Below are 15618 nucleotides of genomic sequence, written 5' to 3'. Positions count from 1 at the left end.
AGTAATCTGCCTGTAGACTCGGATGTGAAAGGCAAAATGTTTTTGAGTTGTTTGCTTTATGATGTTGTTTTATGTTTGGCTTGATATATGTTTCAAATTCTAATATGATGATTTGCCCTCGCATTACAGTGCGGGCATAGAGTTCATTTTCATTAGTCAAATGTGTAACACTGAAAACCATAAATGCATCTCTTTTAGGATGGACGCGTGTGCAGAATCAGCTTCGCTGTCCAGCCCGACCGCCTGGAGCTCAGCAAACCGGATGGCAGCGATGGGTGAGAAACGTCTTTATGATGGGATCCGTCCCGGAAACTGTTTTAGCTTTGGCACCGAGTTGGAAAACAGATTGCTTGGGGAGATGTCTAGCACAAGATGCGCTGAACACGCTCGGGCTCACTGATGGGGGGGGGGGGGGTTGCGTTGCTGCGACGACGCCTCTCGGCCGAGTATGACGCTGTCGGACACGATTTCACTTGTAGAATAATACTCGGGCTCTTTGCTACAAAGATTTCAGTCCAGCAGGAGTGAGACATGTGTCTGATAACATAGGTCTGTTCCCAACAGGAGTCCTCCCAACAGGCAGCTGGGTGACTGGGGGATGCTTTGGGGGTTTGCTTGTTATGTTGATGATGCCTCTGAAGTCTTTCTTACCGCAGAGCTGTTTTTCTTCCTTAAAGTTAGACGCATTCCAGGGATGTTTTTGGTTTTTTAAAAATACTTCTGGTTTTATTCCAATCTTGACACCAAACAACCAACGGCAATAAAACTCGTTTGTGTAACTTTCTAAAAGCCAGTTGCCTTTATGGTTGCGATTTAATTAAAATACTTTTTTTTTTTGTGTGTTGGCTCTGAGTATGTATTTTTGATGAATGTCTCATTGATGGCTGTCCATGTCCTGCCAGCAGAACAACATCCAACAGTGATTTGAGAGCTTTCAAGGCCCCTCTAGCTGCTAAATATGCATGTGAATCAGATTGTAAAGGCCCGAGGAGCTGCTTGCGCCAAACGTTTCTGCAGAGCGCACGTTTTGCTCCCTGCCGCAGACAAAGAAGAGTTGGTTTTCACATTGTGATCGTTTTTCAGTCGGCACCATTGTGGGCTGCTGGGAAGCCGATGGAAAAGAGTGTGGCAGGTCGTCTTTGGCCAGTTTGTCGGCTCACTGAACAAGGTCTAATATCCTCTGGGATTGTGTCAGCTTGTTGTCTGATTTTGCTGCTTGTATGTATTGCATTTGAATAATTTGAATCCCCATTTCTGTATCCCATTGTCTTCCATTACTATCTGGTACTAAATGTGATTTATTATTTTATTGGACTTGTCTAAATTTAGTGTCACTGTAGTCCCTGTTTATACGAAACGTTGGCAAAATAGTCATAATTCAGTTCCCTGGCACAGCAAAACACCAGTTATACCAATTATATTAAGAGCACATGAGTTAAGAATATTCAAGTAAACTGCTTTTGGTTAAAGGCATTCCGTTATAAAGAAGGTTGAAATAGGAGAAAGCAGTTGCAGCCCCAAAACCCCAAGAACTTTGAAAAGGGGAAAGTCTTGAATGAGGAACGAGTTGCAGCCAATTCTGATTCCCAAGGGTGTTGCCATGCTAGTCTCCAAAATACGCCCCCACCTTTTTTACAATGTAATATTAAACAGAAAATGAATCCCGAACCGAAGGGTATCATTTAACAGACCTTGGGTAAATGTACTTTCTGTTGACCCAGGTCAGAAATGAGGTCGTTTGGTCCTGTGTGGGACCTCTGTAGGTTTGTAACTGATCTCCCATCTTTTGTTTCCAGTTCAAAGTTGAGCAGTGGTTCAGGGACAGGAAGGAGCTCCAGGCCAGGCAGGACTAGTGATCCGCCCTGGTTCCTGTCTGGCTCTGACACACTGGGCAGACTGGCAGGCAACACCCTTGGGTAAGTTCTGGCAGGGTTGACAGAGACCAAACGGTCCTGTGAAAGCTCAGTGTTGAGAGAGCACAGCGCTCACGCTGCAGCGGATCAGGGGTGTACTCCCCACACTGTTCGTCATTCTGAAGAGAGACCTTCAGGGTGCTGTGACATGTAATAATATGTGTCCACCAAAGAGCAAAGAGCATGGCCATGTTCATTGACTCTGCTGTGTTGACCACTGGAGAACTGAGTTCCTTACAGTTTAATGTTGAACAGAAACAAAATGATAGCTGAAACATCCAAAATGTGTACATAATGCAATCATCCTACTATGTCAAAGCTTTTTTCTCTGATAATGTCTGATTCAATTAGAAAGATTGCCATTATTTAATTTCTCCCTTCCTGCAAAAAATGGTGCTGTTGTGAAACCCTATTAGTCCGGCCTGCCCTGTCTCCGCTGTTACAAAGTCAATGAATCCCTCCGTACCCGGACGTGTACGTGTGTTGAGTCTGATCTGTTAGTCAGATGCTGATTTTTTTTTGGCGGTTGTCTCTGACCATGGCCTTGCACTGTATGTAACAGGAGTCGCTGGAGCTCTGGTGTAAACGGAGGCAGCGGAGGAGGTGGAAGTGGGGGAGGGGGAGGCGGAGCTGGAGGTGGCAGCAGCAGCGGAGGAGGAGGGGGCGGAGGCAGTGGCGGAGGCGGAGGCACGTCGGGGAGGTCATCGACGGCAGCTCGCGATTCCCGCCGACAGACCAGGGTGATCCGTACAGGGAGGGATCGCGGCTCGGGCCTGCTGGGTAGCCAGCCTCAGCCAGTCATACCAGCTTCTGTCATCCCTGAAGAACTCATCACTCAGGTACCAACTTCCCAGCATGTGTATATATATTTTTTTTTAAAGCTCCAAAAATGGTTTAATAGCCTTTTCCGTACTGAAACAAATTGTACAGTTGACAGCGCACATTTACCCGCTACTCTGCATTCACAAGCGAGTGTCGAAAAATGTGTTTGCCACTTTGTTGTCCTTTCCGCCAGGCCCAGGTAGTCCTCCAGGGGAAGTCCAGGAGTGTGATCATTAGGGAACTCCAGCGGACCAACCTGGATGTCAACCTCGCCGTCAACAACCTGCTGAGCCGGGATGATGAAGATGGAGATGATGGAGACGACACAGCCAGCGAGTCCTACCTCCCTGGAGGTTTGTCAAGCAAAAGGACAACAGCTTGTATAACGTGATGTTGTGTTTTTTTAAGACACTTTTTAAGATCGGAGTTCAGGCTGAGCAGCAGTTCAATGTATAATACAAGTAGGCTTGTTTGGAAGAGTAATATAGTTATAAAATGAGTTCATTATGATCATTGTAATGGTCTCGACAGTATTTGCTAAATTCATAAAAATAACAAATGTTTTTATTGTGAGTGAAACCTTGCATCCTTTTGTTCCTTGGTCCCACGCAGAGGACCTGATGTCCCTGTTGGATGCAGACATCCACTCAGCCCATCCCAGTGTGATCATTGATGCTGATGCTATGTTCTCTGAGGACATCAGCTACTTTGGCTACCCCTCTTTCAGACGCTCCTCACTGTCTCGCCTGGGATCCTCCAGAGGTAACGCGACAACTCATTTCTGACTAGTGAAGGAAAGGCTTTCGGTGACTCTGGTTGTTTTTGTTGCGAGGATGGAGCTTTAGTGGCTTATTAAAAGAAAAGTCAACAGCATACAATTTGCAAAAGCAAGGCAGTGTGTTTGTTTTTCAGTATTTTCTTTTATATATTGCAAGAAAGAACTTGCCATGGGTAAGAGGTTGAGTAAGGTTGTTTTCTTTTGGACAAAAATGGCTGTCGGGCAAATGTAAAGAAAATACAAATGTTTTTCCTCTTTGCTAAATGTATACTTGAGCTGTCTTATGAATGTTAATGTAAATGCAATGGTTTTATCTTGTTGTAAATTTTCTCTTCAGTCTGTTTAGCTTGATTTCTAATACGGGTGTTTGGTGTTACTGGCTATAAATGTTTGGTGTAGTGTGCTGCATGGCTGTAGTGCATACTGAGCTCTCTGAGAAAGGCCTGCTAGGCCCACCTGTCTTAACAGGGACCCTTTTAAGTCTATTCTAAAAACCTACCTAGCCCACAAGCATGCTTTCTTTCTGTCCATCCACTTCCTCTTCTACCTCACACTTTAACATACAGGCGTGCACACTGACTCACCCACCAGTATAATTTAGACTCCCACTCAATCTTCAGCACTGCAATTTTGATTCTAAAGAATCGTATCTTTCTCTCTCTATCCTTAAAACTATGTTGACGGGTCTTTCCCAGAGAGTGGCTTACTTCTATCCCACTGGTGTGACCTTATTGCATACCAGTTCTCCTTCTTCCCTTAGAGCGTGACTCCGAGCTGTTGCGTGAGCGCGAGTCCGTGTTGAGGCTGCGCGAGCGCCGGTGGCTGGATGGGGCCTCGTTCGACACGGAGCGAGGCTCCACCAGCCGCGAGGGCGAGCCCAGCTTGGACAAGAAGAGCATCCCGGTCCAGAGCCCTGTCTCATTGGGAGAGGAGCTCCAGTGGTGGCCCGACAAGGTAGGAGGAGCCCAAATATCAATGTCGATTTAATGTTTATTTAAAAACAAAGAAATACAAACCTTTTACTACGTCGTTTCAACTACTTCTGTTTTTCTTCTTGAGATGTTGCTGCAACTTGATTGACGTCCACTAGTAGCAGATTCAGTTCATTGGACAATTTGGGTTAAGTTTTGCTTCACCTGACACTTCCTGAGATCTATAATTTTCTTTTATAGGATGGTGTGAAGTTTGTGAGCATCGGAGCCATGTTCTCAGAGCTGGTGGCGGTCAGCTCCAAAGGAGAGCTGTATCAGTGGAAGTGGAGCGAACCTGAACCCTACAGGAATGCACAGGTGGAGAATTCAACCAATGTGAATGGCATTACTCAAAAACTGTCGTAGCATGCTTAATGGCTAGAAAGTACTGGTCATTTATTTCACCTTTCTGTCATTTGCTCTATCAGAATCCTTCCGTTCATCACCCGCGTGTGTCCTTCCTGGGCCTGGCCAATGAGAAGATCACCTTATTGTCTGCCAATAGCATCAGAGCCACTGTAGCCACAGAGACCAACAAGGTAGACTATGATTGCTCCTCTTGACATGAGGACACGTGTGCTCTGCTTCCTTCTTGGTAGCAGCACTCGACCGCAGGATAAGTTGTGTAACCAGAAGATGTTGTTTGCCTAAAGATATGTTTCTATAGTGACTAACCAGCCATCCTTGCACTACAAATATTTAATGAGTTATCTATTAACTCAAGTTTGTGTGTGTGTGTGGTATAGGTGGCAACCTGGGTGGACGACACACTGAGCACAGTGGCCTCTAAGCTGGAGCACAGTGCTCAGGCTTTCCCTGAGCTGCAGGGCGAACGTATGGTGTCGCTGCACTGCTGCGCGCTCTACACGTGTGTCCAGCTGGAGAATAGCCTCTACTGGTGGTGAGAAGAAAAACTGTCTTAACACTAAACCACATTGAACGGAATTGTGATTCTATGTTTTTAACTATAACATTGCCTCATGAATGTCACCATAACATTGTTATCCTGCCAGGTGTAGCGGGGGTGTCCATCAAAGTCACACGCAAAACGATAGGTTATTACACTTTTCTCTTTCACAGGGTTATTGATGGGGAAAGATTCTGCGTTAGATGCTATAACGAGACATTTAGCAGAGGCTACAATACGGATGTCTTTGTCAATTAAAAGTAAGAACGGTTTATGTCGGAGAAAGGTACGAATGTCTCACTGCTTGTCGTCTGTCTGCAGGGGTGTTGTGCCTTTTAGTCAACGGAAGAAGATGCTTGAAAAGGCCAGAGCCAAGAACAAAAAGCCAAAGTCCAGTGCTGGCATCTCCTCGATACCAAACATCACCGTGGGAACACAGGTAAGACAGTCGTTTGCCTGGGCGTGTTGTTATCTTGTATGTCAGCGTTGGACTAAGCACCTCTTCTGTTTCTATTTTAATGATTATTATAAGTTTGTCTTGAGATTGTAAGTCCTGGCGTGAGCTCAATATGAGCCTTGCGGTTTGTTTAAAATCAATTTGCCCTTCCCGTCCTTAGGTGTGCTTGAGGAATAACCCCCTCTACCATGCCGGCGCAGTGGCCTTTTCTGTCAATGCCGGGATTCCCAAAGTGGGCGTCCTGTTGGAGTCCGTCTGGAACATGAACGACAGTTGCCGGTTCCAGCTGCGCTCACCAGAGAGCCTCAAGAGCATGGAGAAAACCACCAAGACCCAGGAAATCAAGTCAGTTTCATTTTGTGTAGAAAAAAGCCGTCCATTTTTGTATATGAATGGCCTTCCATAATCTTATTTCATTACACTTTTAACCACAATTGGAAGACGTAGACTTCAGCCCCCGTGGTTACAGAATGTACCTTTGTCTTAATCCATAGGACGGAGAGCAAGCCAGAGCTGGTGAAGACTGAGATGGGTCCCCCCCCCTCCCCGGCATCTACCTGCAGTGATACCTCTTCCATAGCTAGCAGTGCCTCGCTGCCCTACAGTACGTCAGCTTCTTCTATCTCCGTCTCTCCCTCTTGACCTCTAGCTCTCGCAACAACACTCGTCTCTCAACTTTCCTCTCTATCTCCCGGGCACAGAACCAATTTCTTCCTCACTCTGCGCTCTCATTAGTCCTTCGACTTTGAAACAGATGGTGCGCAGGCTTTTATCAGCAAAGTTTTTTTTTTTTTTCTGCCTGTTTTCCTGTGTTTGGCCAGCTGGGGTGTTTTTTGGTTGCCTTTTTATTTTTTTAACCTCCCCTTATATGAACCCCACAGCTAGCTGTCTGTGTTAAGTCCTTTTCCCTAGTCCACCTGGTCACCAGATTATTTTTACTGTCCTAGTCGGGTGTATGATGCCGAACTCTTTGTAGTCACTAGATGTGAATACTAATAATTGCCTTTTCTGATTATTCTGTGATCAAAGGACTAACCGTTAGTATGCCTCGCTACTTGCAGAGCGAAGGCGTTCCACCCCGGCTCCCAAAGAGGAGGAGAAGGTGAACGAGGAGCAGTGGCCGCTCAGGGAGGTGGTGTTTGTGGAGGACGTTAAAAACGTCCCTGTGGGAAAGGTGGGTGCATCTGAAATGTGGCAGTGCATAGAAGATCAATGTTTACAAATGTGGTAACATCTTTGAATAATAAGTAAAGCTGGTGATTGAGTCCATGGCTACTCGATCCTGCTATCAATCACGTGTCCATGGTTTGTCCTGACATTTCACAACGTGTCACCTTCATACTATTTTCTAGGTGCTTAAAGTGGATGGAGCGTATGTTGCTGTGAAGTTTCCAGGGACATCCAGCAGCATGAATAACCAGACCGCTGCTGCTGCTGCTGCTGCTCCCGCTGACTCAGACCCATCATCGCTGTTGCAGGACTGTAGGCTCCTCCGAATAGATGAGCTGCAGGTATAGATATTAATTGATACAAGTTTCTTCGTCTTCATCTCAGTATTTAGAGTTCAGTGTGAATGGAGCTGTGCAGGTGTGAGAATCTCTCCTGACATTCACATCGATTCAACTTTTCATCTCCTTCAATCTGCTCCTGACAGGTGGTCAAAACTGGTGGGACTCCTAAAGTTCCCGACTGTTTTCAGCGCACACCTAAAAAGCTCTGCATCCCAGAAAAGGCGGAGATTCTGGCCGTGAATGTTGACTCCAAAGGTGAGTCTGTCGTCTTTGCTCTGTCAGAGTATACGTGATAAAGTTTTTCAATACATTTTTTTTGTCGTTTTCTGTACATTTGTATTTCCAACCTTTAAACATCTTTCCATCCTCCAGGAGTTCACGCAGTGCTAAAAACCGGTAGCTGGGTGAGGTACTGTATCTTTGACCTGGCCACAGGCAAAGCTGAACAGGAGAATAACTTCCCCACCAGTAACCTGGCCTTCCTGGGTCAGAGTGAGCGCAATGTGGCCATCTTTACAGCAGGACAGGTGAGATAATCTCCAAAATACGTGACGTGTTTTTTGCGGTTTTGCACACGCATTAGTATATACAAATCTAAAATGTTGTTGTTTTTCTCCCAGGAATCTCCCATCATCCTTCGAGATGGAAATGGCACAATCTACCCGATGGCTAAAGACTGCATGGGTGGAATTCGAGATCCTGATTGGTTGGACCTGCCACCTATAAACAGCCTGGGAATGGGGGTGCACTCTCTGGCCAACCTCCCCTCTAACTCTACAATTAAAAAGAAAGCTGCTATTATTATTATGGCTGTCGAGGTAAGCACAACCTTTTTATAAATACAATGTAAAAAAGAAAATCTGATTTAGATTCCTCCCCATAAATCTGTCTGAAAATCGCAGTCCAAATGAGCGATCATAATCGATACTCGCATTGTCGTCTCTGTGCCCTTCAGAAACAGACGCTGATGCAGCACGTGCTGCGTTGTGACTACGAGGCGTGCCGGCAGTACCTGGTGAACCTTGAGCAGGCTTTCCTGTTGGATCAGGGCAGCCAGGCCCTCGGGGCACTTCTGGATCATCGCTGCGATGGGAACCGCAACATCCTCCATGCTGCCGTCTCTGTGTGCTTCCCCGTTAGTAACAAGGAGACCAAAGAGGAGGAAGGTAAGCTGCTGCTTCAGAGATGATCGATGTTAGAAGAGCCAGTTCCAATGTCGACATAATAAATCGTTTTAATATTTGAGTCTGATCTCAAAAGTAGTTTATTTTGATTTCCTTGTTACAGTCACATTATTCTTCAGTGTCTCTGTTTTGGACTTTGCCATCTTTATTAGAAAATGAAAAATGAAGAAAATTAATTTTTCTCCAAACACAAAATGTTTAGTGTGGAGTCTGCTGCTGTGTCAGTTTGATTGCCTGTTTCCCCAAGTCTCTCTTCTCTATGCAAAGTGACCATGCTGTTTCATTCCAGAAGCTGAAAGGTCGGAGAGAAACACATTTGCAGAGCGTCTATCTGCTGTGGAGGCAATTGCCAACGCCATCTCTGTGGTCTCAAGCAACAGTTCTGGGAATAGGACCGGCTCCTCCAGCAGCAGAGGGTAAATAAACCACTTCCTATAAGAAAGGAGTCTTTTTGCATCCAAGGTTGTCCAGTAATATGGAAACTCGAGCGTCATTGCCGTTTTATTTTCTTGTGCTATCACCAGGCTTCGTCTGAGGGAGATGATGCGGAGGTCTCTAAGAGCTGCAGGTCTCGGCCGTCATGAGTCTGGCCCGTCATCCAGCGACCACCAAGACCCTGTGTCTCCACCCATTGCCCCACCAAGCTGGGTCCCTGACCCCCCACCCATGGACCCTGGTCAGTGCATCTGTACAACATTGTACAATTTAGATAATCTTTGTCTGCTCTAAAGAGCTCTTTCAGACGGACAAAACTTGCAACAAGAATATAAATTAGTACAGTGTCACTACGAGGTATTCCAGCCGCAAACTAGATCCTTTCTCTACTTTTGCCACAGTGCAGTGTGAAAGATTTCCAAAGCTATACAATCCTGAATGAATCAAGAGTGTAAACACTGAATTCGTATCGAATCTTCTCACTGGTACTATGTAACAGCCCACCCACACCGGTGCAACCTCTTGAGTTGTTTTGCAACAGTTGTCAGTCTTAAACAGCCTTACACAACTGTTCTGTAATTATGATTTTTACTCTACTTTGCCTGATTGAATGATGTTTTGCAGTGAAGTGTCTCTTAACTGACTTGAAATCTACAATCTACGTTTTTATTTAATCAACAGACGGTGACATTGACTTCATTCTAGCACCAGCTGTGGGTTCACTCACCACCGCCTCCACTGGGACCAGCCAGGGACCCAGCACCTCCACCATACCAGGTACATGACATCTTCACCACAGAGGAGGAAGGAGCTGTGACCCAAACCCATACTACCTACTGATTCGACACACGTTGTACTACTACTTCACAAAGAGACATCAATGTTTTTTCTTAGGATTTAATACTTGTTTCTTATATTTATATTATATATATATTTGTTTGTTTTCCAAGATTTCTTTGGAGCTGTTGCACCACCACCCACAATTTATTGCAAACATTCCAGCTGTGAGCAAATCTTCTGCTTCTTTTTGTGCATTGCATTGTGGGAGAGTAGCGTGCATCAACGTCTCTACCAAAATCCACCGTCTTTAGTATTGTGTTTGGTTTGAGTATACTTTGTTTTGTCACTTTTCTAGTGTGAACACACCACGTACTCCAAACCTTCTTAATCATAAATGGTATATAGTATGGATTTGGGACACAGCAAATGCTTTTCGCTGCAAAATAAATGCTTTCTAAATACATTTTATATGACCTTCTGATATTATTCATTGTACCGGTTTAAATTAATCCTTCAGCTGTATACTGTGTGCCTTGTGTTTTCACATACTCGTGGTTAACGTGTTGCGTCTGTCATCTAATGCTTTGTCCTCTCCACTTGAGCAGGGCCGTCCACTGAGCCATCTGTGGTTGAATCTAAAGACAGGAAGGCCAACGCCCACCTTATCCTAAAGCTGATGTGTGACAGTGTTGTGCTGAGGCCACGCCTACGGGAGCTACTCTCTGCCAAGTACGTGTCTTTATGTCTATATGATACTACTTATCAGTGCTTACTGTACACAAAACGAATGCACTTTCTTGTCTTTATCTGCCGTTCTGTGTTTATTTTGCCTGTTTATCTGTCCCTCATGTATGTCCTTGTTGCCGTTGTTTGACAGGGATGCCCGTGGAATGACCCCATTCATGCTGGCAGTCAGTGGGAGAGCCTACCCAGCAGCCATCGCTGTACTGGAGGCTGCTCAGAAGATGGCCAAGGGTACGTTAATGTGTCTTCTTTCTGTTGTAGACTGGTTTGTCATTTGAATGGAGACTGTTAGTTTTGCAAACCTGTATTTAAATGCCTGCCTAGTATCATGCACATCTGTGAAAAACATCACTTTTTGTGAATCTGATGTAATTTTAAGTGGGTGAGGTAACAGCTGGGACATTGGAGGTTATCTGCGCGTTATGTGAATCATGACCTATTTAGCTGCCCTGCTTACAAGCGCTAACTACATGTTGTAACTGGCATTCCTCCCGTTTCCATATTTTCCTCCAAATGTCTAACGCAGTGGGTGACCCAGGCATTGCGGAGAAGGAGGATGCAGACTCTGTGTTCATGGAGATGATTTGCCCCTCGGGGACCAACCCAGATGATTCGCCCCTCTATGTTCTCTGCTGCAACGACACCTGCAGTTTCACTTGGACTGGAGCTGAGCACATTAACCAGGTCAGCCCGAGAGGATATCATTCCACTGAAATGAGAGGAAAAGCACTCATCGGGAAAAAGTGACTTGTTGTAGCTCACTCTATAGCGGCATTAACCAGTGTCTATTAAGGGTGGGAATTTTCTTTGATAATTATAAGGTTTAAAAGACAGTTATGTATATGAAAACTTGATAAGCCCAAAAAAGAAACTGCGATCAAAATATTACTTGATTACTGCTCCTTGCTTGCCAGGTCAACTTCCGTAGCTTCAGGGACTCCTCGTTTGTTTCCACCTCATGAGTAAAACCTCACTCGTTGTTGTTAATCTCTTTAATGTATAATCAGGGTTCATACGGTCATCACAAAACTCTGAAAGTCACGGAATTTGAAAAATAGCGATTTCGGGGTCTGGAGAAGTTTTGGAAAAATAAATAAACCCAGCAAGTTTTGTCATGGAAGTATATTAGTATAGATGTGTATGAACCCTGTATAATGAAAGTTCACATTTTTCATCACAATGACTTTGCGTGTAGGATATCTTTGAGTGTCGGACCTGCGGTTTGCTGGAGTCCCTCTGCTGCTGCACTGAGTGTGCAAGGGTGTGTCACAAAGGACACGACTGCAAGTGAGTCTCATTTTTGAGCGTGGCCTCATTAGATCTTTGTAAAAGGTTTACATTCTTCTTACAGTTGCTTTTCATCGCCTTCACTCAACTTCTGTTCTTTCCCAGGCTGAAGAGGACCTCTCCCACAGCATACTGTGACTGTTGGGAGAAATGTAAGTGTAAGACGCTGATCGCCGGCCAGAAGGCTGCCCGACTGGATCTGCTGTACAGGTTACTCACAACAACCAACCTGGTCACAACACCCAACAGCAGGTAAGACCCCTCTGATCTCTGTGTGGCCTTACTCTCCACTTCATCTACAATAGTGTTCGATCTTTTGTGTCCTTAATAATTGTCAAATACCTGCAGGTATTTCTGGCTAAATCAGCTTGATTGTATTATTTTGACACAGAAGATACTTGATATTGTGCAAGTGAGGCTTAAGTGCTATTTCTGAGAGATTTGTATTTCCATCTGCAGGGGAGAGCATATATTACTGTTCCTGGTGCAGACTGTTGCCAGGCAGAGCGTTGAGCACTGTCAGTACAGACCACCACGCATCAGAGAAGACCGGAACCGCAAGGCTACAAATGCAGAGGGTAGGTTCAGGATCCCCTCACATGTTACCCAACTTTAAACCATCAGTTATTTAGATCTAGGCTGGATCTTTTTTTAATGTTATTGCTCTGAGGCATCTGATGTACGACAACGTTCTTCTTTCAGACTCTGATATGCCAGACCACGATCTAGAACCTCCCCGCTTTGCTCAGCTGGCTCTGGAGAGGGTCCTGCAGGACTGGAACGCTCTGAAGTCTATGATCATGTTTGGCTCTCAGGAGAATAAAGACCCGTAAGTCTCACTGCAAAACACCACCCACAGCAGTAGCATGTGGTTGGTAAGAAGAGCTTCACCGAGTGTGCACAAGTATTTAGAGTTTTGTATTTTTTTTTTTTTTTGTATGTCCTAGACTTAGTGCCAGCAGCAGAATTGCCCACCTCCTGCCTGAAGAGCAGGTCTACTTGAATCAGCAGAGTGGCACCATTCGCCTTGACTGTTTCACCCACTGCCTCATTGTCAAGTGTGCTCCTGACATCACTGTAAGTCCAGTTTGTCCTCCTCGACTTCACTTATTTGTCACAAAGGTCCACAAAATTTCCATTTCTGAATAATTCTTTCGGAGGAAAACACTAAATACGACCGCCTCAATATTACCAGTAATGCATTTTCTTCAGTTTGTATTGCTGTTAACACGCCTGTGCATTTGTAAGTATTTTGGTCATCAGTGTGTGTGTTTTTTTTTGTTATCGTGTATTAGTTTATAGACACCTTGCTGGGTACACTAGTAAAGGAGCTGCAGAACAAGTACACTGCGGGCCGGAGAGAAGAGGCGGTCAATGTCACCAGGAGGTTCCTGCGCTCTGTCGCCCGGGTGTTCGTCATCCTCAGCGTGGAGATGGCCTCATCCAAGAAGAAAAAGTAAGAACACACTTCATCAAGGCAAAGGCCGAAGGAATTAATTGTAACTTAAGTTACATCCGCTCAATTCTACCACACAATTGGGACTACACAATGACATCAATTAGACACAATTTTTTAAATTATTATTGCAAAATGTTTTAATATTCTGCCTGTTTTTCTTTTCTTCACCTAGCAACTTCATCCCCCAGCCTATTGGGAAATGTCGACGGGTTTTCCAAGCGCTACTTCCCTACGCTGTGGAGGAGCTGTGTAATGTAGCCGAGTCGCTGATTGTGCCGGTGCGAATGGGCATAGCAAGACCCACTGCTCCATTCACTTTGGCCAGCACCAGCATCGACGCCGTTCAGGGCAGCGAGGAGCTCTTCTCTGTGGAGCCGCTGCCTCCGAGACCCTCACCCGACCAGTCCAGCAGGTCAGTTGGGTTTTAGTGCCCTTGTTTTCTTTATTTTCACTGTGCTATGGAAGATTGAAATGTGCTCATATTGTATCAGTTAGTTGGGTAAGAGCCCCATGTTAATGTGGCGTGGCAAAGCAAAGATAGGAAACATTTGAAATCATTGAGTCATTCACTTAGATTTTGACTTGGAGAGAGGAAACCAAAAGCAGCAGAAGGTGCTTGATTTTTCTTATTCACCCGCTATAATAACTCCTGGTCTTGTGCTTAATTTCTTTCCCCCAGCTCCAGTCAGACAGCTGCCTCTTATATCATCAGGAACCCCCAGCCTCGGCGCAGCAGCCAGTCTCAGCCTGTCAGAGGAAGAGACGAGGAGCAGGACGACATTGTGTCAGCAGATGTGGAAGAGGTGGGGAACCTCATTATAAAATCATTAAGGCCTTAATGAACTTTGCATGCAAGTGAATCCATGTATATTAGTGACGAGTTTCCAAGAAAGTATGAGCCTGCACTGTTGTTTACACCGCAGGATTTCACTGAGTTTTGGATGAATATTTTAATTTCCCTTCCTATTACTGTATCATTTTAGGTGAGGATGGGAATAGCTCTGTCTTGCCTCCGAGCTTTCTCTCTTAGGATCCGTTTTGTTTGTCTTTTAGGTTGAAGTTGTAGAAGGAGTAGCCGGTGAGGAAGACCATCATGACGACCAAGAGGAACAGGGAGAGGAAAATGCAGAGGCAGAAGGGCAGCACGATGAGCACGACGAAGATGGTGAGACACGCCCTACTTTCTTTTCTCTTTTATATGAATGCAAGGGAACTAATGACACTGTTCATAATGTTTTGTGAACTTGAATCTGAAAGCACCCAACAGCGAGTGAAGCATCTGTTTGTCATTGCCTCTGCTCTCAGGAAGCGACATGGAGCTGGATCTTCTGGCAGCGGCTGAAACGGAGAGCGACAGCGAAAGTAACCACAGCAATCAGGATAACGCTAGCGGCCGCAGGAGTGTCGTCACAGCAGCCACAGCTGGCTCTGAAGCAGGTTGGTCAACAGCTGTTTTTCATTTTTCAGTTTAGGTTTCATTTTAGTTTTTCCTTTTAAATCCCCCTTCATAAAACTAGTTTTTTTTTTTTTTGTGTTTTTCTTGGTGGAAATGCGGTCACATTCTTATTGACCTCTTTAAACTGAAATCTCTCCAAATCTTTTTGAGGCTCCAACTGCTTACTAAATAGAAATTGCATTTCTGTCTTGCTGCACTGTGGTTTATTTTCCTTGGACTGCAGACGAATGCAGTCTTCACAAAATCATTGGTGCTTCACAGTCAGCATTTTGAAATTGTGGGGCTTTGTTTGTAGAGCTAATGATACAGCAGACAAAGTGGTCCCTGGCTGAATACCCCATGTATTTCATTCGCAGGCAGTAGGGTGTCCTTGGCATTTCCTATTTTTGGTAGGAGCTCCTCTTTACTTCAATGCATATACAGATCAGTCAGGGCAAGAGTGAATTTGCAAAGTGCATACACAGTTTCCTGCTGAGAGTTCCTTCAGTTCGTCCCTTTCTCACATTCCACCGTTATTGTCTGTCATTTTTAACCAAAATTCATCACAAGTGTTGTCCTTTTCACCCAAATAACTCACTAATCAACCTGTAGCTTTCCCAATTGGTGTGGTGTTTTTCTTCTCCGTGGTCATCTAAAATGTCTATTTCTTGCTAATGATGGTGTTGTTTAGAATATGAAGTACATTTGAGACATTGCTGTTTCAAAGATTTCTAATCTTTAAAAAAAAAACAAAAAAAAACATGAAAATTAAGTCCTATGTTATTTAGTACAAGGTGATCAACAGAGACTGCAGCTGTTGTTTTGACTTCAGTGTCGTCACCATCATATTAGTGTTGTTTGGCCTTGTAGTGGTGTGATTCACTAACCTGCACTCCTGCCTGGATAAATCTGATGTGACAGACCAAAGACAGGGA

At 44.8% G+C, this 15618-nt stretch overlaps 1 protein-coding gene across 15 annotated transcripts in view; it reads left to right on the top strand.

Moving 5' to 3' along the window:
* Positions 1-15618, top strand: part of ubr5 (ubiquitin protein ligase E3 component n-recognin 5) — a 31774-nt gene that overhangs the window by 4913 nt on the left and 11243 nt on the right. For 3 of the 15 annotated variants that reach the window (XM_076096547.1, XM_076096552.1, XM_076096546.1), the window contains 36 exons: positions 199-275; positions 1797-1916; positions 2476-2752; positions 2929-3088; positions 3348-3497; positions 4256-4467; positions 4686-4820; positions 4913-5023; positions 5231-5385; positions 5498-5539; positions 5713-5830; positions 6009-6193; positions 6343-6452; positions 6910-7022; positions 7201-7359; positions 7503-7614; positions 7732-7886; positions 7980-8177; positions 8315-8525; positions 8833-8959; positions 9068-9219; positions 9660-9755; positions 10364-10487; positions 10636-10733; positions 11029-11186; positions 11698-11789; positions 11895-12041; positions 12249-12367; positions 12492-12618; positions 12737-12866; positions 13085-13245; positions 13421-13660; positions 13928-14051; positions 14302-14413; positions 14554-14685; positions 15061-15093. In XM_076096547.1, the coding sequence (XP_075952662.1) occupies positions 199-275; positions 1797-1916; positions 2476-2752; positions 2929-3088; positions 3348-3497; positions 4256-4467; positions 4686-4820; positions 4913-5023; positions 5231-5385; positions 5498-5539; positions 5713-5830; positions 6009-6193; positions 6343-6452; positions 6910-7022; positions 7201-7359; positions 7503-7614; positions 7732-7886; positions 7980-8177; positions 8315-8525; positions 8833-8959; positions 9068-9219; positions 9660-9755; positions 10364-10487; positions 10636-10733; positions 11029-11186; positions 11698-11789; positions 11895-12041; positions 12249-12367; positions 12492-12618; positions 12737-12866; positions 13085-13245; positions 13421-13660; positions 13928-14051; positions 14302-14413; positions 14554-14685; positions 15061-15093 (4972 nt within the window). The remainder of the gene's footprint in view (positions 1-198; positions 276-1796; positions 1917-2475; positions 2753-2928; positions 3089-3347; positions 3498-4255; positions 4468-4685; positions 4821-4912; positions 5024-5230; positions 5386-5497; positions 5540-5712; positions 5831-6008; positions 6194-6342; positions 6453-6909; positions 7023-7200; positions 7360-7502; positions 7615-7731; positions 7887-7979; positions 8178-8314; positions 8526-8832; positions 8960-9067; positions 9220-9659; positions 9756-10363; positions 10488-10635; positions 10734-11028; positions 11187-11697; positions 11790-11894; positions 12042-12248; positions 12368-12491; positions 12619-12736; positions 12867-13084; positions 13246-13420; positions 13661-13927; positions 14052-14301; positions 14414-14553; positions 14686-15060; positions 15094-15618) is intronic. The other 12 variants (XM_076096561.1, XM_076096560.1, XM_076096559.1 and 9 more) reach the window with 7 other exon arrangements.

Source organism: Anarhichas minor, unplaced genomic scaffold (genome assembly GCF_050575085.1).
Source record: "Anarhichas minor isolate MPS153535 unplaced genomic scaffold, ASM5057508v1 ptg000022l, whole genome shotgun sequence".
NCBI classification, from domain to species: Eukaryota; Metazoa; Chordata; class Actinopteri; order Perciformes; family Anarhichadidae; genus Anarhichas; species Anarhichas minor.
This window is presented reverse-complemented; position numbering and strand designations above follow the sequence as displayed.